Below are 23562 nucleotides of genomic sequence, written 5' to 3'. Positions count from 1 at the left end.
TTGATTTGGGGTGGAGAGTTCTGTAGATGTCTATTAGGTCCTCTTGGTGCAGGGTTGAGTTCAATTCCTGGATATATTTTTTAACTTTCTGTCTCGCTGATCTGTCTAATGTTGATAATGGAAGTCTCCCATTATTATTGTATGGGAGTCTAAGTCTCTTTGTAAGTCTCTAAGGACTTGCTTTATGAATCTGGGTGCTCCTGTATTGGGTGCATATATATTTAGGATAGTTAGCTCTTCCTGTTGAATTGATCCCTTGACCATTATGTAATGGCCTTCTTTGTCTCTTTTGATCTTTGATGGTTTAAAGTCTGTTTTATCAGAGACTAGATTGCAACCCCTGCTTTTTTTTTTTTTCCATTTGCTTGGTAGATCTTCCTCCATCCCTTTGTTTTGAGCCTATGTGTGTCTCTGCATGTGAGATGGGTGTCCCTGAATACAGCACATTGATGGGTCTTGACTCTTTATCCAATTTGCCAGTCTGTGTCTTTTAATTGGACCATTTAGTCCATTTACATTTAAGGTTAATATTGTTATGTGTGAACTTGATCCTGTCATTGTGATATTAGCTGGTTACTTTCCTCATTAGTTGATGCAATTTCTTCCTAGCCTCGACGGTCTTTACATTTTGGCATGTTTTTGCAACGGCTGGTACCAGTTATTCCTTTCCATGTTTAATGCTTCCTTCAGGGTCTCTTGTAGAGCAGGCCTGGTGGTGACAAAATCTCTAAGCACTTGCTTGTCTGTAAAGGATTTTATTTCTCCTTCACTTATGAAATTTAGTTTGGCTGGATATGAAATTCTGGGTTGAAAATTCTTTTCTTTAAGATGTTGAATATTGGCCCCCACTCTCTTCTGCTTGTAGAGTTTCTGCCGAGAGATCTGCTGTTAGTCTGATGGGCTTCCCTTTGTGGGTAACCCAACCTTTCTCTCTGGCTGCCCTTAAGATTTTTTCCTTCATTTCAACTTTGGTGAATCTGACAATTATGTGCCTTGGAGTTGCTCTTCTTGAGGAGTATCTTTGTGGCGTTCTCTTTATTTCCTGAATTAGAATGTTGGCCTGCCTCACTAGGTTGGGGAAGTTCTTCTGGGTGATATCCTGAAGCGTGTTTTCCAACTTGGTTCCATTTTCCCCCTCACTTTCAGGCATAGCAATCGGACGTAGATTTGGTCTTTTCACATAATCCCATATTTCTTGGAGGCTTTGTTCATTTCTTTTTCCTCTTTTTTCTCTAGACTTCTCTTCTCACTTCATTTCATTCATTTGATCTTCAGTCATTGATACTCTTTCTTCCAGTTGATTGAATTGGTTACTGAATCTTGTGCATTTGTCACATAATTCTCATGTCATGGTTTTTATCTCTATCAGTTCATTTATCTCCTTCTCTGCATTGATTATTCTAGTTATCCATTCTTCCATTCTTTTTTCAAGATTTTTAGTTTCTTTGCGCTGAGTACGTAGTTCCTCCTTTAGCTCTGAGAAGTTTGATCGACCTAAGCCTTCTTCTCTCAACTCATCAAAGTCATTCTCCGTCCAACTTTGATCCATTGTTGGCGATGAGCTGCATTCCTTTGGAGGGGGAGATGCACTCTGATTTTTTGAATTTCCAGCTTTTCTGCGCTGCTTTTTCCCCATCTTTGTGGTTTTATCTGCCTTTGGTCTTTGATGTTGGTGACATACTGATGGGGTTTTGGTGTGGGTGTCCTTTCTGTTTGTTAGTTTTCCTTCTAACAGTCAGGACCCTCAGCTGCAGGTCTGTTGGAGTTTGCTTGAGGTCCACTCCAGACCCTGTTTGCCTGGGTATCAGCAGCAGAGGCTGCAGAAGATAGAATATTGCTGAACAGTGAGTGTTGCTGTGTGATTCTTGCTCTGGAAACTTCGTTTCAGAGGTGTACCCAGCCATGTGAGGTGTGAGGTGTGGTATGTCTCCCAGTTAGGTTACTCAAGGGTCAGGGACCCACTTGAGCAGGCAGTCTGTCCATTCTCAGATCTCAACCTCCGTTCTGGGAAACCCACTGCTCTCTTCAAAGCTGTCAGGCAGGGTCATTTACATCTGTAGAGGTTTCTACTGCTTTTTGTTTAGCTATGCCCTGTCTCCAGAGGTGGAGTCTACAGAGGCAGACAGGCCTCCTTGAGCTGTGGTGGGCTCCACCCAGTTCGAGCTTCCCAATGGCTTTGTTTACTTACTTAAGCCTTGGCAATGGCAGGCGCCCCTCCCTCAGCCTCGCTGCTGCCTTGCAGTTAGATCTCAGACTGCTGTGCTAGCAATGAGGGAGGCTCCATGGGCGAGGGATCCTCCAGGCCAGGTGTGGGATATAATCTCCTGATGTGCCGTTTGCTAAGACCCTTGGTAAAGTGCAGTATTAGGGTGGGAGTTACCTGATTTTCCAGGTGTTGTGTGTCTCAGTTTCCCTTGGCTAGGAAAAGGAATTCCCTTCCCCCTTGCACTTCCCACATGAGGCGATGCCTCGCCCTGCTTCAGCTGTCGCTGGTCGGGCTGCACCAACTGACCAGCGTCGATTGTCTGGCACTCCCCAGTGAGATGAACTCAGTACCTCAGTTGAAAATGCAGAAATCACCTGCCTTCTCTATCGCTCGTGCTGGGAGTTGGAGGCTGGAGCTGTTCCTATTCGGCCATCTTGCTCAGGATCTCAGGAGTGAGTTTTAAATGAAGAAAAACACTCTGAGTATTTAAAGTATTACTATGTAAATTTTCACCCTGTTTATTTATTTATAACAAAAGAAACTTGTGATGAATGAAGCCGTCTTAATCGGTTTGGGCGGCTATAACAAAATGCCATAGACTGAGTAGTTTGTAAACCACAGAAATGTATTTCTCTTGGATCTGGGGACTGGGAAGTCCAAGATCAAGGCACTGGCAGATTCGATATTCTAGTGAGGGTCTGCTTTCTGGTTCATAGGTATCACCTTCTAGGTGGGTCTTCACATGATGGCAAGGGCAGGGCAGCTCTCTGGGGCTTCCTTTATAGGGGTAGTAATCTCATTCATGAGAGCATGACCTTATCACTTCCCAAAGGCCCCACCTCCTAATAACATCATTGACAGGGTTAGGGTTTCAAAAAACAATTTTGGGAAGACGCAAATATTCAGACTATAGCAGAGTCATATGAAGAAAAGCTTGAAAGTAGAAGGACAATAGAACTACAGTGTTTAGGAGTTTGCTCTCCTTTACTAGTTCAGATTCATTGCCTGAAATGAAAGTTTTTTACTTCTTCAGTGAGCTGTTTTACTGTTCATTACCACTGAAAGCCATGGAAACTCACCACATCTTCATAGCTACCTCTGGTGCCTGTTTTTCTGTTTGTAGATTCACACTTACTTATGGTACATTAATGGCTGTCACACCAGAGTTAGCTACAACTAGGTTGCTTCAATTAAATTCAGGAGGAAAAGATAATTGGTAAACTAATATAGATAGTTGCTGAAAATTTTATAAGGGAAGAGTAGTAAGAAAATTGGATAGGCACTCCATATCTTAAATTTGTTAGATTTATCTAATTATAAAAAGAAACTTTGTGTAGAACTTTTTGAAAACTCAGAGAAGTATAGAGAAGAAAACTAAACTTACCTGTAATCCTCTTCTATAGAGATTACACTATTTTTGTTTTATAGTCCTATTGTGTATGTGTACAATTATACACAAATGCATAGGCCAGTTAAAGTACATACTTTTAAAAATGAAATTATTATGATATATAGTTTTATATACTGTTTTTAAAAATATGGTATCACCACTAATATATTATGATAGCTTCCACTCTTTTTCTCTAAAAACAATCAGTGTGTTAAAACATTTTTAGACATAAATCTTCTTAAGTTAGATAATTTCAACATTTTTATGACTTTTTAAAATTGCAGTAGTTTTGTGGGGAGCAGGTGATGTTTGGTTACATGCGTAAATTATTTAGTGATGATTTCTGAGATTTTGGTGCACCCATCACCCAAGCAGTGTACACTGAACCTAATGTATAATCTTTTATCCCTCATCCTACCTCCCACCCTCCTGCTGGAGCTCCCAGAGTCCATTATACCATTCTTTTGACTTTCTGTCTTCATGGCTTAGCTCCCACTTATAAGTGAGAATATATGATGTTTGATTTTCCATTCCTGACTGACTTCACTTAGAATAATGGTCTCCAACTCCATCCAGATTTCTGTGAATGCCATTATTTCATTCCTTTTTATGCCTGAGTGGAATTCCATGGGGGGTGTGTGTGTGTGTGTGTGTATGTGTGTGTATAATCACATTTTCTTTACCCACTTGTTGACTGATAGGCATTTGTGCTGGTTGCATATTTTTGCAATCACAAATGGTGCTGCTATAAACATTCCTGAGCAAATGTCTTTTTCATATAATGACTTCTTTTCCTCTGGGAAGATACCCAAGTGTGGAATTGGTGGATCAAATGGTAGTTCCGCTTTTAGTTCTTTAAGGACCCTCCATGCTGTTTTTCATAATGGTTGTACTAGTTTATATTCCCATGAGCAGTGTAAAACTTCCCTTTTTAACACATCCACACCAACATCTATTTTTTTTAATTTTTAAATTATGGCCATTCTTGCAGAAGTAAGGGGTATCACACTGTGGTTTTGATTTGCATTTCCCTGATAATTAGTGATGTACAGCATCTTTTCATGTGTTTATTGGCCATTTGTATATCTTCTTTTGTTCTATTCATGTCCTTAACCCAGTTTTTGATGGGATTATTTTTTTTTTTTTCCTTGCTGATTTGTTTGAGTTCCTTGTAGATTCCAGATATTAGTCCTTTGCTGGATGCATAGTTTGTGAATATTTTCTCCCACTCTGTGACTCTATGGGCTGTCCATTTCCTCTGCTCATTGTTTATTTTGCTGTGCAGAATCTTTTTTGTTTAATTAAGTCCCATCTATTTATAATTGTTTTTGTTGCATTTGCTTTTGGGTTCTTGGTCATGAAGTCTTTGCCTAAGCCAATGTCTAGAAGAGTTTTTCTGATGTTATCTTCTAGAATTTTTATGGTTTCAGATACTTGTGTATGTTAAACCATCCCTGCATCCCTGGTGTGAAACCCATTGGATCGTGGTGGATTATCTTTTTGATATGCTGTTTACTTCAGTTAGCTAGTATGTTTTTGAGGATTTTTGCATCTGTGTTTATCAGTGATATTGGTCTGTAGTTTTCTTTTTTGTTATGTCCCTTTCTGGTTTTGGTATCAGGTTGATACTGGCTTCGTGGAACGATTTAGGGAGGATTCCCTCTTTCTCAGTCTTGTGGAATAGTGTCAATAGAATTGGTACCAGTTCTTCTTTGAATGTCTGGTAGAATTCGGCTGTGAATCCATCTGGTCCTGGACTGTTTTTTGTTTTGTTTTTTTTTTTTTTTTTGGTAGGTTTTTAACTATCATTTCAATCTTGCTGCTTGTTACTGGTCTATTCTGAGTGTCTCTTTCTTCCTTGTTTAATTTAGAAAGGTTGTATATTTCCAGGAATTTATCCATCTCCTCTATGTTTTCCAGCTTATGTGTGTAAAGGCGTTCACATTGTTCATGGTAGCCTTGCATCATCTTTTATATTTCTGTAGTATCAGTTGTAGTATCACTCATTTCGTTTCTAACTGAGCTCATTTATATCCTCTCTCTTCTTTTCTTGGTTAATCATGTTAATGGTCTATCAGTTTTATTTATCATTTCAAAGAACCAGCTCTTTGTTTCACTTACTTTTTGTGTTTTGTGTTTGTTTGTTTCACTTTCATTTGGTTCTGCTCTGATCTTTGTTATTTCTTTTCTTCTGCTGGGTTTGGGTTTGGCTTGTTCTTGTCTCTAGTTCCTTGAGTTGTGACCTTAGATTGTCTGTTTGTGCTCGTTCAGACTTTTTGGTGTAGACATTTAATGCTACGTACTTTCCTCTTAGCACTGCTTTTGTTATATCCCAGAGGTTTTGATAGGTTGTGTCACTATTATTGTTCAGTTCAAAGAATTTTTTAATTTCCATCTTGATATCTTTGTTAACTGAAAGATCATTCAGGAGCAGATTATTTAATTTCTGTGTATTTGTATACTTTTGAAGGCTCCTTTTGGAATTAATTTGCAATTTTATTCCACTGTGGTCTTCTGAGAGAGTACTTGATATAGTTTTGATTTTCTTAAATTTATTGAGGATTGTTTTATGGCTTATCATATGGTCTAACTTGAAGAATGTTCCATGTGCTGATGAAAAGAATATATATTCTGCAGTTGTTGGGTAGACTGTTCTGTAAACATCTATTAAGTCCATTTGTTCTAGGATATAGTTTAAGTTCATCGTTTCTTTGTTGACTTTCTGTCTTGATGACCCCTCTAGTACTGTCAGTGGAGTATTGAAGTCCCATCTAATTATTGTGTTGCCATCTGTCCCATTTCTTAGGTCTAGTAGTAATTATTTTATAAATTTGGGAGCTCCTATGTTAGGTGCATGGACTAATCCTTTTATCATTATATAATATCCTTTATTGTCTTTTTAGTTTTTGCTTTAAAGTCTGTTTTGTCTGATATAAGAATAGCTACTCCTGCTTGCTTTTGGTTTCCGTTTGCATGGAATATCTTTTCTAATCCTTTACTCAGTCTCCCAAGTAGCTGGGACCACAGGTGCATTCCACCATTTCCAGCTAATTTTTTTTTTTGTATTTTGGGTAGAGACGCGGTTTCGCCATGTTGCCCAGGCAGGTCTCAAACTCCTGAGTTCAAGTGACCCTCCTGCCTCAGCCTCTCAAAGTACTGGGATTACAGGCATGAGCCACCACACTTAGCCATGTTTGAAATTTCTTTAAGTTGATTTTTACCTTTCTCTGGTGCCTCCTTGAGTAGCTTAATAATCAACCTTCTGAATTATTTATCTGGTAATTCAGATATTTCTTGTTGGTTTGGACTGGATCCATTGCTGGAAAGGTAATGTGATCTTTTGGGGGTGTTATAGAACTTTATTTTGTCATATTACCAGAACTGCTTTTTTAGTTCCTTCTCATTTGAATAGACTGTTTCATCGGAAAGATCTGGAACTCACGGGCTGCTATTTGGATTCTTTTGCCCTGTAAGATGATCACTTGATGTAGTGGTCTCCCTCTTCCCCTAGGGATGGGACTTCCTGAGAATCAGACTGCAGTGATTGTTGTGCTTTTCTGCGTCTAGATACCCAGCAGGGCTACGGGGCTCAAATCTGGTCCTAGGGAATGTCTGCAAAGAGTCCTGTGATGTGATCTGTCCTCAGGTCTCCCAGCCATGTATAGCAGCACCTGCTCCAGTGGAGGCTGCAGGGGAGTGAAGTGGGCTCTGTGGTAATCCTTTGTTGTAGTTTTGTTTAGTGCTCTGGTTTCCTCGAATGCCAGTTATGCTAGCAGTGAAGTTGTCATGTGAACAGACTCAGAACTTATGGTTAAGCTGCTGTTTGGTAAGCAGTAGAATTAACTGTTGTTTTATCCTTCTTTGGAGCAGGGTTGTTCTGTTATGAGTGGCTGTCATGACTTGAGTTGGTTGGCCTCTAGCCAGGAGGTGGTGCTTTCAGGACAGCGCCAGCTGCACTAGTAGTAGGATGGTATAATATTGCCCTATGTTGGCCAGGATGAGTACTCAGGTCATCTCAGGTGATGGGTGAGGCTGTAAAACTCCCAAGAGCTTATGCTGTCTTGTGGCAATTGCAGTGGCAACTTCCTTCTTTAAAAGGGTCTGTGAATTCTTTTGGTTTTCTTGGTGTGTTCCTGCAGTGGTTCTTGGAGCGAAAGTTCACAACGTGAGTCTCCAGATGCTGTTCTGTCCATCTAAGCAGGAGCAATGCATTAGACCTGTCTCCTATCTGCCATTTTCCTCAAAAGAATTTTAAGTCTGTGGCTTTTGATATAGATTACCAAATGTTTCCCCAAAGTCTGAACCAATTTAAAAAAATTTTATAATAATTCTAATTTTACTTAAACTGCCTCCAAATTTATTTTATAAAGATAAACCCTTTTTTTTTTGGCTTTTAAATTTAATATTAGATAGAAATAAATTATTGAAATTCCCAGATAATGCATGCAATTGTTTTGGATAAATCAGTGGGATAATATTTTCTTTTATATTTAGTTATCAAAATAGATTAAGGGCAAGTAAAGTTAGGGAGACTGACTTTCTTTGTATTTTCTTTATACTTAGCCAGAAATTTTTCTGTTACAGAAGAATTAGATTGTTATTTACATGCCAAATATATGTTTTTGTGCTTATTCCCAAGAATGATCTTTCATATCAATAATAAAATAATTAGGTTGATAAATTTAAGAATCGTTTTAAATCAAATAACATCACTTCAATACATGCATAAAGGCTAGATCTTGTCAAAATCTTCCTCTCCCCTCTTTCTCTGTTCCTGTGTGTGCATAAGCCTAACTATATCAGTAATTCTATGCTTTTGGAAGTATTTTTGCTCACAAGTTAAAAATTGTTGTTGTTGTTTTTTTAAATTTTACTTTAAGTTCAGGGATACATGTGCAGAACGTGCAAGTTTGTTACATAAGTATACATGTGCCATGGTGGTTTGCTGCACCCATCAACCCATCATCTACATTAGGTATTTCTCCTAATGCTATCCCTCTCCTAGCCCCACCCCCCGACAGGCCTCGGTATGTGATGGTCCCCACCCTGTGTCCAAGTGATCTCATTGTTCAATTCCCACCTATGAGTGAGAACATGCAGTGTTTGGTTTTCTGTCCTTGTGATAGTTTGCTGAGAATGATGGTTTCCAGCTTCATTCATGTCCCTGCAAAGGACATGAACTCATCCTTTATTATGACTGCATAGTGTTCCATGGTATATATGTGCCCCATTTTCTTTATCCAGTCTATCATTGATGGACATTTGGGTTGTTTTCAAGTCTTTGTTATTGTAAGTAGTGCTGCAATAAACATACATGTGCATTTGTCTTTATAGTAGAATGATTTATAATCCTTTGGATATATACCCAGTGATGGGATTCTGGATCAAATGGTATTTTTGGTTCTATATCTTTGAGGAATTGCCACACTGTCTTCCACAATGGTTGCACTAATTTATAGTCCCACCAACAGTGTAAAAGCGTTCCTATTTCTCTACATCCTCGCCAGCACCTGTTGTTTCCAGGGTTTTTAATGTTTGTCATTCTAACTGGCAGGAAATGTTATCTCATTGTGGTTTTGATTTGCATTTCTCTAATGACCAGTGATGATGAGCTCTTTTTCATATGTTTCTTGGCCACATAAGTGTCTTCTTTTGAGAAGTCTCTCTTCGAACCCTTTGCCCGCTTTTTGGTAGGGTTGTTTGCGTTTTTCTTGTAAATGTGTTTAAGTTCCTTGTAGATTCTTGATATTAGCCATTTGTCAGATGGATACATTGCAGAAATGTTCTCCCATCTGTAGGTTGCCTGTTCACTCTGATGATAGTTTCTTTTGCTGCTCAGAGCAATTGATAGATTCAGTGCTGTTCCCATCAAGCTACCATTGACTTTCTTCACAGAACTGGAGAAAACGACTTTAAATTTCATATGGAACCAAAAAAGAGCCTGTATAGCCAAGACAATCCTAAGCAAAAAGAACAAAGCTGGAAGTACTGAAGATTTAAAGACTATTATTTTCAGAATAATAAGAATTTTGGAAGCACTTGAATTTCTTATAATTTAAGGTGAAATGAACTGTTTTGCTTGAGAGAAACTCTTCCGTTAATATAAAGCTATAAAGTTCTATGCAGAAATTCCAATACCTATTACTGATTCCTAACATTTGCATTATCTATTTGCTTTTTTTCTGTTTAGGACATCCAGGCAGAAATTGATGCCCACAATGACATATTTAAAAGTATTGACGGAAACAGGCAGAAGATGGTAAAAGCTTTGGGAAATTCTGAAGAGGCTACTATGCTTCAACATCGACTGGATGATATGAACCAAAGATGGAATGACTTAAAAGCAAAATCTGCTAGCATCAGGTCAGAATAGTCAATATCAAAATAAAAATAATGGGGTGGAGGGGGCAGATACTTGTGATTTTTGTATATCAGAAAGAGAAAGGGCAGCCTTACCACCGCTGCTACTTTATCAGAAGCAGTTTAAGATTTAAATGCAAAGCCTGTTTCCTTGAGTTATATAGTTCAAACTCTATTTGTGTCCAATACTGTCTACTAACTGTTCCAGACTATTCATAAATGTTCATATATTGTAAACCTAACAATACTAGCAATAATACTGTTAGCAACATCTGCTAATTACTGAGTGTTTACCTTGACTATATACTTGTTAGGATCTTTACAAATGTTACTTTATTTCATAATAAAAAAAATCCTAGAAAGGTGGGTAGTAACATTAGTCCTTCTATGAGGAAACAGAGGTTTAATGAATATAAGCAACTTGCCAAGTTTTGAGGCTAAGAAGTGCCAAGCCAGAATTTGAATCTAGATCTTTTTGACTCTTGGCAGTGAACATGTTTTGCTTAATCATGCTGTTTATATGCCTCATTCAAGATGTATTTATAGAAATTAAATATCCTTATGGACACTAAAATGGAAAATTGATGATTCATGTCTGCATTTGGAGGGAGTAAAATTAAATGAGGATGAACCTTAGGACCAGAATTCTGACTAGGAAAAGACCTTGAAAATTACCCAGAGAGACAGAATGATTAATGTTATTGGGGTCAAGAATATTTTAAGATCATATTTAATAGATAGTGGACAGGTCCTAATTAAATATAAATGTAGTGAATACTGGCTGAAAAATATGTTATTGCGCAAAAATCTAAAAGCAGAACATTGGCGGGAAGTCCTAGATCCGTTTTGTTTTGTTTTGTTTTTTGCAGCGTACCATGTGTACAACCTTTAAACCAAATGGTCTTGAATTTGACTCTGACTTTACCATTTACTCTCTGATCTTGAACAAACTACTCAGCCTCTTTGAGCCTTAAATTTATTTACAAAATCAGAATAGAAATATTTAACACTCACGATTGCTATGAAGATTGAATGGAATGATTTGATAGTTCCCTAATCTATGTAAATCCTGCCTAAGAAAGCATCTAGTGAAATATTTTTATACATAAAGGGGCTCAGTGGGTCTGCCTCCGCTGGTTTCAAGATTTAATGGAGAACAGAATCTTCAATGATTACCTATCATGAATGAATTAAAAAAATTTTTTTCTAAGATGTCTTCAAAGGTTTTTATTCTTCTGGAGCTCAGAGAGTGGAATTTGCAGTTCCTCTTACATGTGAGGAAGGGAGCAATGTAGCATGGACATGGATGCTCTGTATAAAGTTCCCATTGGAAAATATAATAGATCAGCATTGGCCAACTACTTTTTCTTAATAAGAGAAGAAAATTTGGGAGGCCGAGACGGGCGGATCACGAGGTCAGGAGATTGAGACCATCCTGGCTAACACGGTGAAACCCCATCTCTTCTAAAAAGTACAAAAAACTAGCCGGGTGAGGTGGGGGGCGCCTGTAGTCCCAGCTACTCGAGAGGCTGAGGCAGGAGAATGGCGTAAACCCGGGAGGCGGAGCTTGCAGTGAGCTGAGATCCGGCCACTGCACTCCAGCCTGGGCGACAGAGCGAGATTCCGTCTCAAAAAAAAAAAAAAAAGAGAGAGAAGAAAATTAGGGAGTACTATGTAGTGAGGGATTATACTTGTTTAAGACTTGAATTTTCAGCTGCCTAGATCCCATCAGGTTGCAACTTTCCATTCCTCATAAATATGAGCAAAAATATTTAAAATGTTAATAGTGAAAAGCATTCACTGAGCATCCAACAAAGTCATCTCTGCCAACAACCTAAGAATTCCAGAGCTGGTCCTAGTGAAGTGTACATGGTGCTGGGATTTTCAGAGGTTAGAGAATGACTTATTTAGGAAGAATAATTTAATGAAGACCTATAACATTAAACAGATAAGTAAAAAGTTATAGACAAAAAATTTTTGGTCTTTCTTGGGAGTTATTGCCTAAGCCTATCATGACAAATTTTTGTTTTTTAAACTGGAAAGAAAGAACTTATAAACTACAGCTGGAATATTATGTAATAAGTAAGTTAATGTTATTTTTAGAAGACGAGGGAATATGCCTGTGCCAGTGGACTTTTGCATTAAGGTAGATCAGATATTCCAGTAAAATGTGATAATAAATTAATGTGATGATGAATTAAAATAACTTTTACTTTGATTAGTCACCTCAAGAGATTCAAGCACTTATTCAAACATGTAATACAAACTTATTTCTACGCTTGAGGCATTGCTATTAATAAGATATAGTCCCTACCAGTAGAGGTTCATAAATCTGTTCAGGTTAAGGTAGGGTCCAAAGCAGAGTGGTTACTCTTACTTCAGATGATCGAAGAAGGCTTCATAAAAGAGTTCATTCCTTAGCTGAGCCTTGAAACATACATAGTTATTCCCCAGATGGTCTAGGTGATGACTAGGGAAGGGTAACTAAGCTGGGGTCTTGAAATAACACTGTGTTTATATGAAAATCAATACATTAAGTCTGACTGAGAATACAGTTTGCTGCTGGTGTCGTGGGGAAAAGACTATGGCTAACCAAAAGAGAGAGGGGTAAGAGACAAATCATGCATACCTATGTGTAACCAAGCTCCCTTCCACTGTGGATGGAATTGGGAGCCTTTTGAGTAACATGATTAAATTTGGGCTTTGGAGGAATCCCTCACACAACTATGGAGGATGCCTTGGATGAGCCCGTTCTGAAGAGGAGAGACCTGGTAAGAGACACTTTCAGCATCTAGGAAAGGGAAGAGAGATTGAGTAGATAATTAGTTCACATTGTTAAGGCACTGGAGAGACATCCAGGAGAAGATAGCCAAAGCCATTAGATGGAGATCTGCTCTTCAAAAGAGTGCAGTAGGTGAAATAGACAGATGGGAGGGGGTGTCCAGAGACAGGTGGCAGGTAACCATTGTGAGTTAGTTATTAGAGAGGGTAAAACATTAGAAGAGGGCAAAGCAAAGAAGTCCAAGAAACTCTAATACATAAGGAATGGGCAAAGGAGAGGGAAGCAGCAAGGAAACTGAGAAGTCCCTATCCTGAAGAGGGACGAGATCCAGGAGAGAATATTGTCAAGAGCCAAGGAAAGAGGGGTTTCTAAAAGAAGTGCATAAGTAATGGTGTCAGCTGCTTAAAGAAGTGGAGCAAGATCAGGTCTGCGGAGTCCAGGAGCAATTAGAAGGGCTTTGGTGGCCTTTTGCCAGGGCCCTTTTTTTTTTTTTTTTTTTTTTTTTTTTCGGTTGAGGGAGAAATCTGATTGCAGAGGACTAAAGAGATAGAAGGGGAGGTGAGGATGCGGCAATAGAACTGAGTCTACTCAGTCTCATTATCTCAAGGAACTCATCTGTGAAGGGAAGAGGAGGGAAGAATGCATTTGCTGTATTATTATAGTTGATACTATTGCAAGTTTATAACAGCTGGTGGCTGTATCTATATCTATATAGACCTGTCTGTGCTTTTACAGAGATTCAGTATGGCATTGTAAAAATTTTTTAAATTTTATTTTTAATGTTTGTGGGCATATAGTAGGTGTATATATTTATGGAGTACATGAGATATTTTGGTACAGGCACGCATTCAATGCGTAATAATCACATCACGGCAAAGGTGGTATGCATTCCCTCAAGTGTTTATCCTTTGTGTTACAAACAATCCAATTATACTTTTTTAGTTATGTAAAAATGTATAATTAAGTTATTATTGACCATAATCACCCCATTTTGCTATCAAATACTGGATCTTATTCATTCTTTCTATTTTTTATACCTATTAATCATCACCATTTCCTCCCCATCACCCCCCTGCCCCACCAACTACCCTTCCCAGCCTCTGGTAACCATCCTTCTACTCTATCTCCATGAGTTCAATTGTTTTGTTTTTTAGATCCCCAAAATAACTGAGAACATTCAATGTTTGTGTTTCTGCGCCTGGTTTATTTCACTTAACATAATGATCTCCACTTCCATCCATGTTGCTGCAAGTGGCAGAATGGTAGAATAGTACCCCATTGTGTATAAATACATTTTCTTTATCCATTTATCTGTTGATGGACACTTAGGCTGCTTCCAAATCTTGGCTATTGTGAACAGTGCTGCCACAAACATGGGAGTGCAGATATCTCTGTGATATACTGATTTCCTTTCTTTTGGGTATATAGCCAGCAGTGGGATTGCTGGATCATATGGTAGCCTTATTTTTAGTTTTTTGAGGAACCTCCAAACTGTTCTCCATAATGTTTATAACTTACATTCCCACCAACAGTTCACAAGGGTTCCTTTTTCTCCACATGCTAGACAGCATTTGTTATTGCCTGACTTTTGGATAAAAGCCATTTTTGACTGGATTAGGTATGTTTAGCTAAAGGCGTAAATGATCTCTTCTTTATTTTTATATTTAAAAAATGAATGAGATAAAATTAAAATAGCATATTTGTTATTACTTGCATATTTATAAAAGATAAAATGGTTTGTTATTTAATTTAGCCTCTACGTTTGCCAAAAATAGTGGCATATGGTATGTGCTCAGTAATCGTTAGCTATTATTATTCTCATTGATTACCTCTTTGTTTGGCACTAATTGAAAAGACATAGAAATTCTCTCTACCCTATGTTTTTCCCTTTTGGTTGGTAATGTTGGGGATTTCTAAGAAGGTCTTCCAAAACAGCTTCCCCCTTTGCTGGCTGGATTCTGAACAAGTATGAAACAAAGTGTGCTCAAGGGCATTCATCCTGTGGCCAATAGAGAATTCAAATGCCATGTTAATTACTGATAGAGGCCAGATTGGAGGTGGTAACTTAGAGTGAAGGTGAGTAGGGCTGTCAACCAAACCCCAGAATGAGGCAGAATCACCAGCAGTCACTGGGCAAGGTGGCTTACCAAGTGAGAAACCATACATGGAAGAGTAGAAAAGAATTCAGTATGTGCATGGCCTGTTGTCAGGTGGTCCTTATGGACTGAGCTAAACATGCATGCCCAATTATTCTCCCTGAATTTACAGATCAGATTCGTCACTCCACCTCTGCAGGGACTCGGTGAGTTTCAGGGGTGGAGAAGAGACCGGAGTGTGCTTAGTGAGAAAAATCCCTCCCCAAGGAGTGGGAGGAGTATTCTCATAACAAATCTGTAGAGGCAGTCCACCTCCCAGGCTCCTGACTCCTTCATTGCCTACTGAAAGTGATCACTGTGGAGCACACTGTTCAGCCCTACTTCTCTGTTCTTTCCTCTCATTCCTTTAATGTACAATCTGCCCCTTATACTACCTTCTGTTGTGACACATTGTCCTATGTCTTAAGTATTTCTTGAAACTCTTCCGTAACTTTTCTCTCTAAATAAATGTTGGGTTTCCCCTTAATTGCCTACTTTACTTGAAACTCTTCAACCGAGGTTAATTTCCTCATTTTCCTCACCTAGCAGCCAATGAGAATATTCTGAATCTTTACCAACTACTATGTACATCAAACGGTCTGAATACCAGCCATAAACATCAAATGTGGTGCCAGAAAACACTGGCTGAAAAGGGAGCCCTGTCACACAGGGATAAGAGGGACAATTGCCAGCCTCATTGTGACTTGTTAAGCATTACTTCTCCATCTCTCAACAACATCTCCTTAGAAGTGAATGCATCCATTATTCTATCCTTCATCATCTTATTTCTGCTTCTTCCTGATCTATATGTAGGGCATGCTTTCTACATTCCTCATTCATTCAAGTGTCCCTTTACCTTTTTATTTTATTTTATTTTATTCTGAGACAGGGTCTTGCTCTGTTGCCCAGGCTGGAGTGCAGTGGCACAATCTCAGCTCACTGCAACTTCTGCCTCCAGGGTTCAAGTGATTCTCCTGCCTCAGCCTCCCGAATAGCTGGGATTATAGGCAGCTGCCACCACACCCAGCTTATTTTTATATTTTTAGTGGAGATGGGGTTTCATCATATTGTCCAGGCTGATCTCAAACTCCTGACCACAGGTGACCCACCAGCCTTGGCCTCCCAAAGTGCTGGGATTACAGACGTGAGCCACCTTGCTCAGCCCCATTTACCTTTCATTCTCTATCCTTTTCTCAGCTACAGTTGTTGGTGGCAATATCCATATTCATAACTTTTTATATTTTGATTTCCAAGTTTCTTTTTGCTTTACCTGCAAATGCCTTTATCCCTGTTCTAAGTCCCATAGACCTGGTCACACTGGAAGTCAGTTAACATTTCCTGTCATCTTGGCATCCCTGAGATAATCAATCTCCAGGAGATCAAGGGCAGACTGTTTTCCAGAGTACACATTTTATTTTATTACATTCGACCTGGCCATGTGCATCTGAATGCAATTTGTTTTGCCCTATTAGTAAAGAGCCCTCTGTTGTATCAAATCAAATAAGAATTGTTTATAACCTCATCAGTAAAACAGCTCTCCTTCACATTGAAGTTATGACTCTTATCCACGGGGGTGCCTTCTTCATTAGCTTATTATATACTGGACCTATCTATCTACTATTATGTAACTTTATAGTTTTATCTGGTTCATTTTTATTTTTTACTTATTTATTTTTTAAAAGTTTTACAATTTCAATAGCTTTAAGGGTACAAGTGGTTTTAGTTATATGAATGAATTGTATAGTGGTGAAGTCTGAGATTTTAGTGCACTAGTCACTCGAGTAGTGTACATTGTACCCATTTTGTAGTTTTGTTTTGTTTTGTTTTGTTTTTAATCTCTCACTGCCCTGGTAACCTCCTCCACCTCTGAGTCTCATATGTCCGTTGTATCACTCTGTATGCCTTTGCATACCCGTAGCTTATCTCTCGCTTATAAATGAGATCATGTGGTGTTTGGTTTTCCATTCCTGAGTTTCTTTACTTAGAATAATGGCCTCCAGCTCCATTCAAGTTGCTGCAAAAGACATTATTTTATTCTTTTCTATGGCTGAGTGGTATTTCATGGTATACAGATACCACATTTTCCTTATCCACTCATTGATTGATGGACACTTAGGTTGGTTCCAAATCTTTGCAATTGTGAATTTTGCTGTGATAAACGTATGAGTGCCATTGTCTTTTTGACATAATGACTTCTTTTCCTTTTGGTAGATACCTAGCAGTGGCATTGCTAGATCAAATGGTAGATGTACTTTTAGTTCTTTGAGAAATCTGCTTAGGGATTGTACTAATTTACATTCTCACCAGTGTATAAGCATTCCCATTTCACCACATCCTCATCGACATCTTTAGTTTTTTGACTTTTTAATTACGGCCATTCTGGCCAGGGTAAGGTGGTATGTCATTGTGGTTTTACCAGCGTCTGCCTGAGGATTAGTGATGTTGAGTGTTTTTTCATATGTTTGTTGCCCAATTGTATATCTTCCTTTGAGAAATGTCTAATCATGTCATTTGCCCACTAAAGGATTATTTGTGTTTTTTCTCACTAATTTGAGTTCCTTGTAGATTCTGGATATCAGTCCTTTGTTGGGTGCATCATTTACAAATATTTTCTCCCATTCTGTGGGTTATTTTTTTTACTCTGTTGATTATTTCTTTTGCTGTGCAGAAGCATTTTAGTTGAAGTAGGCCCCATTTATTTATTTTTGTTCTTGCTAGATTTCCATTTGCTATTGGAGTCTTAGTCATAAATTCTTTGTCTAGGCCAATTTCCAGAAGAGTTTTTCCTAGGATTTCTTCTAAAATTGTTATTATTTCAGGTCTTAGATTTAAGTCTTTAATCCATGTTGACTTGATTTTCATATGTGGTGAGAAATAGAGATTCAGTGTCACTCTTCTACATGTGACTTTCCAGTTTCCCTAGCATCATATATTGAATAGCGTGTCCTTTTTCCAATTCATGTTTTTGCATGCTTTGTCAAAATCAGTTGGTTGCATTTGGCTGTATTTCTAGGTTCTCTATTTTGTTTCATTGGTCTATGAAGATGCTTGATATAATTTTGATTTTTAAACATTAATTGAGACTTGTTTTGTGGCCTTTGTATTCTGGAGAATGTTCCATGTGCTGATGAGAGGAGTGTATATTCTTCAGTTCTTGAGTAGAATGTTCTGTAAATATCAGTTCGATGCATTTATTCTAGAGTACAGTTGAGTCCAGTGTTTCTTTGTTGACTTTCTGCCTCAATGATGTGCCTAGTTCTGTCAGTATAGCGTTGAAGTCCCCACTCTTAATGTGCTACAGTCTATCTCTTTTCTTAGGTCTAGTAGTAATTGTTTTATGAATTTGGTAGCTCCAGAGCTAGATGCATATATATTTAGGACTGTAATATCTTCTTGTTGGAATGATCATTTTATCATTATATAATGACCTTCTTTGTCCCTTCTTTGTCTTTTTTTTTTTTTTTTTTTTTTTTTGGAGATGGAGTCTCGCACTGTCAACTGGACTGGAGTGCAGTGGCATGATCTTGGCTCATTGCAACCTCTGCCTCCCAGGTTTAAGTGATTCTCATGCCTCAGCCTCTCAAGTAGCTGCGATTACAGATGCCCGCCACCACGTTGGGCTAATTTTTTGTATTTTTAGTAGAGGCAGGGTTTCACTATATTGGCCAGGCTGGTCTCAAACTCCTGACCTCATGATCTGCCTGCCTAAGCCTCCCAAAGTGCTGGGATTACAGACATGAGCCACTGCACCCGGCTCTTTGTCTTTCTTTAAAACTGTTGTTGCGTTTAAAATCTGTTTTATCTAATATTAGAATAGCTACTACTGGCTGGGCATGGTGGCTCATGCCCATAATCCCAGCACTATGGGAGGCTGAGGCAGGCGGATCACGAGGTCAGGAGTTTGAGACCAGCCTGACCAACATAGTGAAACCCTGTCTCTACTAAAAATACAAAAAATTAGCCGGGCATGGTGGCAGGCCATGTAGTCCCAGCTACTTGGGAGGCTAAGGCAGGAGAATTGCTTGAACTCGGGAGGCAGAAGTTGCAGGGAGCCGAAGTCACGCCGCTGCACTCCAGCCTGTGTGACAGAGTGAGACTCCATCTCAAAAAAAAGGAAAACAGAATAGCTACTACTGTTCACTTTTGGTTTCCATTTGCATGTAATATTTTCTTACACTACTTTACCTTGAGTCTGTAAGAATCCTTATGTGTTAGGTGAGTGTCTTGAAGAGACACTTTAGTTTGTTTTTGTCTATTCTGCCATTATGTGTCTTTTAGATGGGAAATTTAGACCATTTGCGTTCAATGTTAACATTAAGATGTGAGGTACTATTTCAGTTATGTTTACTGTCACCTAGATACTTCATTTTCATTATTGTGTTATTGTTTTATAGGCCCTGTGAATTTTATGCTTTTAAAAGGTTCTTTTCTGGGGCACATCGACCTTTTGTTTCAAGACTGAGAACTCCTTTTAGCACTTCTTGTATGCCTGGTCTTCTATTGACTTGCATATGTTGAACTATCCCTGGGTCTCTGGGATGAAACCTACTTGATTGTGGTGAATTATCTTTTTGATGTGCTGTTGGATTTGGTTTACTAGTATTTTGTTGAGGATTTTTGCATTTATGTTCATCAGAGATATTGGTCTGTAATTTTTTTTGGTATGTTGTTGCCTGATGTTGGTATCAGGTTGATAATGGCTTCATAGAATGAGTTAGGGAAGATTTTCTCTTTCTCACCCAACACATAAGGATTCTTATAGACTTAAGGTCAAGAGGTGGAAAAATATATTCTATACAATTGAAAATCAAAAGTGAGGAGGAGTAGCTATTCTTATATTAGATAAAACAGACTTTAAAGCAAAAACAATAAAAAAGACTAAGAACGTTATTATATAATAATGAAATAGTCAAACAAGAAGATATTACAATCCTAAATATATATGCATATGACAAATTCCTTTAGCATTTGCTTGTGTGAAATGCTTCTCCTTCATTTATGAAACTTAGTTTTGCTGAATACAAAATTCTTGGCTGACAATTTTTTCTGTTTAAGGAGGCTACAGGTAGGATCCCAATTCCTGTTGGCTTATAAGGTTTCTACTGAGTCTGACTTAGCAGTCTGCTAAGACTGCTGTTAGTTCAGTAAGTTTTTCTTTATAGGTCGCTTGATGCTTTTGTCTCAGTGCTCCTAGAAATGTTTCCTGCACATTGACCTTGGATAGCCTGATGACTATATGCTTTGGTGATGTACTCTTTGTAGTGAATCTCCCAGGACTGCTTTGTGTTTCTTGCATTTAGATGTCTAAATCTCTAGCAAGGCTAGAGAAGTTTTCCTCCGTTATTTCCTCAAGTAGGTTTTTGAAACTATTTGGTTTTTCTTCTCTCTCAGGAACACCAGTGATTCTTAGAGTTGGCCCTTTTACATAATCGCATATTTCTTGAAAACTGTTTTCATTTATTTTCATTCTTTTTTCTTTAGTTTTGTTTGATTGGGTTAATTTAAAAGCCTTGTCTTTCAACAGGCTTTCGACAGACTTTTGATAAGGCTCTGAAATTTATTTCTTCTCCTTAGTGTAGTCTATTATTAAAACTTTCCATTGCATTTTGTAATTCCTTAAATATGTATTCTATTTCCAGTACTGATTTTTTGAATCTATCTCATTAGAAAAATTTTCCTTCATATCCTGAATTGTTTTTAAAATTTCTTTATGTTGTTTTTCACACTTCTCTTGTATCTCCTTGGGTAACTTAATAGTCATCTTTTTGTATTCTTTATCTGGTATTTCCAAAGATTTCGTCTTGGTTTAGATCTATTGTTGGAGAGCTAATGTGATCATTTGGCGGTGCTATAGAACCCTGCTTTTTCATATTCCCTGAATTATTTTTCTGGCTCCTTCTCACTGCAGAAGACTATTTATTCTAATTATTTTTGAATTTATTTTAGATTTGACTATGTGTTCTTTTAAATTTCTTTTTCTCTCCTTGAGGATGTGACTTTAATGTTTCCAGTTTATTGTAACCTAATTCAGCTCTGCATGCTTTCAGGGGTGAAGACTCTGCATGAGTTCCTTGGTTATGGAGCCTTTGTATGATGGCTTTCCCAGATCCTCATTGTAGTAGTAATGTGCTTGGTGTGTCACTCTCCTGACCCAGTTTCCTGGCTATTCAGATGACACAGGTACCTCTTTCCATCTGTAGGAATGCTGATGTTACACATAGAGAGGGACTGTGACTCCACCCCTCATGAAAGCCTGAAGCTGGAGGGCACTCCTCTTGTGGGGATATAGTCACCCCACTGTTCTAGAAAGGCTGTCTACAAGTGTACCCATGCTAGGCTCCTGTGGGAGAAGCCTCCAGCTGTATCTGTTATGGTGGGTGAAGGAGAGAATAAGTCCCCTTCTCCAAGACCCTTCACGAGCACCAGGGCTGCCTGACTGTTGGGGCAGAGCTACAGACTTTCTCCACTGAGCCCAGCATTACACCCATGCCTCTGCTGAAAGAAACTTCCCACAGGTGGAAATGTCTGGGACTCAAGGCCTGCCATCTTCATTCTTTTGTCATTCTTTTGTCCCATAGGTTGCTCCCTTGATTTGGAGCACTCCCTCTTTCCCGTAGGAGTAGGAATCCCTGAGGGCCAGAATACTGTGAATGCTGCTGCTCCACTGGGTCTAGCAACCCATTTGGATTGCCACAGTCCAAGCTGGTATGGGGGAATGTCTGCAAGGGATCCAGTGATGTGACCTGTCCCGAAGTCTCACAGCAGTGAGTGCCAGCACCAGCTCTGAGGGGGGCTGCAGAGGAGTGATGCAGACTCTGTGATATTCCTTGGTTATAAATAGGCTTAGTGTGTTGGCTTTCTCACATGCCATGTGTAACAGTAATGAACAGGTCACGTGGGCAGACTCAGGGCCTCCTGATTAGCCAGGGTGATGCAGGTGATGGTGACAGCCGAGGTCACACAAGTTTTCCCCTTCCTGGTGCAGTGTGATTCTCCTTGCAGATGCTATCATGGACTGTGTCAGTTGGCCTCCAGCTAGGAGGTGGCACTTGGAAAAGAGCACTGGCTGTGGTGGTAGTGGCGGGATTTATGCTTGCCTTATGTTACCCCGGGGAGGTACTCTGGTGTCCCAAGCAATGGGAGGGGCCGTAGAGCTCCCAAAAGATTCTGGGTTTTTTTTGTGTGTGTGTTAAGCTACCAGGAGGAGTGAAGGGGCAAAACCAGTAGGGAGGTGGGTCAAGCAAGGCTCTCTACAGGCGGACGCAAGCAGCAGCTCTCGTGGGGATTGGAGGACATTTTGTTGGCTGCTGGGGTAGTGTTACAAGGAGAAGCACAGTTGCCTCTGCTGCACAAAAGAATGCAAATGAGGAATGGGGAGTAGCCAGCAGCAGTAAGCCCCACCTAGCTCCCCTGCATTTGGCAAGGTGGGTCTCACATCTGCAGCATTCCACTAGCAGCAACAGCTAGCAAAGTTCCAGCCAGTCTGCACTCAAACTCAAAACTGCCTTAGATCATAAGCCTTCCCAGTGGAGATGGAAACTGCAGGGCTTTCAGGCCATGCCCATCCTCATCTGCCCATGAAGCAAGGGCACCCAGCTCCTGTGCCCACTCAAGTTTATATCATGAATCTCAGTTAGGAGCTTCTCTCAACCTGTGACCCCGGCCTGAGTTAACTGGCTGACCTCCACGAGGTCTCCTATGAGTTAGAATCAGGAATGACTTCCCTTCATCCCTCTGGAGACTGGGAGTGCACACACAGCACATCCCAATGTGGTTCCTTCTCATCTACTCCCCATTGCTCACTACATCAGCTCCAGAGCTGGGTAGGGTTAAGGCCTTTTCCCTAACCTGGATTGCCAGGTTCCCCAGTGGGTGTGTATGTCCTGTAGGCAGTTTCTCCTTTTCTCACACTCTGGGGACTTACAATTTTTGGCCTGGCTCATGATGTATGCTGCAGCCTGCTGCTTCTTTCAAACGGTCTGTGGTGTCTGTCAGTTTTCCTTGTTAAGTTCCTGTGTTGCTTCTTGGAAATAAATTCACAGTATGAATCTCTACATACTATTTTGTCTTTCCAAGTGGAAGAGGCATGCTAACAATGCTTCCAATCCACCATCTAGGGAAAAAAAAAAGTTTTATTCACTTTATATGCTAGATCTACAATATTTCAACTTGATTTTTATGTATTTATTTATTTATTTATTTATTTTTGAAACAGAGTCTTGCTCTGTCACCTCGGCTGGAGTGCAATGGTGCAGTCTTAGCTCACTGCAACCTCCATCCCCTAGGTTCAAGTGATGCTCAAGCCTCAGCCTCCCATGTAGCTGGGAATACAGGCACGTGCCACCATGCCAAACTAATTTTTGTATTTTTAGTAGAGACGAGGTTTCGCCATATTGACTGGGCTGGTCTCGAACTCCTGGCCTCAAGTGATCCACCCTCCTCGTCCTCCCAAAATGCTAGGATTATAGGCCTGAGCTACTGCGCCCAGCCCCAGCTTGATTATATTAAAATGCATATTCTCTGGTATTTTCAACTGTCAGATTCTCCAGCTTTTAAACATTTATTCCTTTTTTTCCTGAATTTTCACATCTTTCTTCTAATCTTTAGTTGATCAAACCCTTTCTCTTTTCAGACTCCGTTAATCCCCTCTACCTAGTTTGGAGCCCATCATAAGATACTTCAACAGTGT

General features: G+C 39.3%; 1 protein-coding gene across 15 annotated transcripts in view; it reads left to right on the top strand.

Moving 5' to 3' along the window:
- UTRN (utrophin) overlaps positions 1–23562 on the top strand; it is a 590704-nt gene that overhangs the window by 394007 nt on the left and 173135 nt on the right. For 14 of the 15 annotated variants that reach the window (XM_021936868.2, XM_021936864.2, XM_021936872.2 and 11 more), the window contains one exon: positions 9787–9959. In XM_021936868.2, the coding sequence (XP_021792560.2) occupies positions 9787–9959 (173 nt within the window). Of the gene's footprint in view, positions 1–9381; positions 9657–9786; positions 9960–23562 lie in introns of those variants that run through there. The other variant, XM_021936876.2, reaches the window with a different exon arrangement.

Source organism: Papio anubis, chromosome 6 (genome assembly GCF_008728515.1).
Source record: "Papio anubis isolate 15944 chromosome 6, Panubis1.0, whole genome shotgun sequence".
Classification (NCBI taxonomy): domain Eukaryota; kingdom Metazoa; phylum Chordata; class Mammalia; order Primates; family Cercopithecidae; genus Papio; species Papio anubis.
The sequence above is the reverse complement of the archived record's forward strand: the minus strand, read 5'-3'. Positions and strand labels throughout refer to the sequence as shown.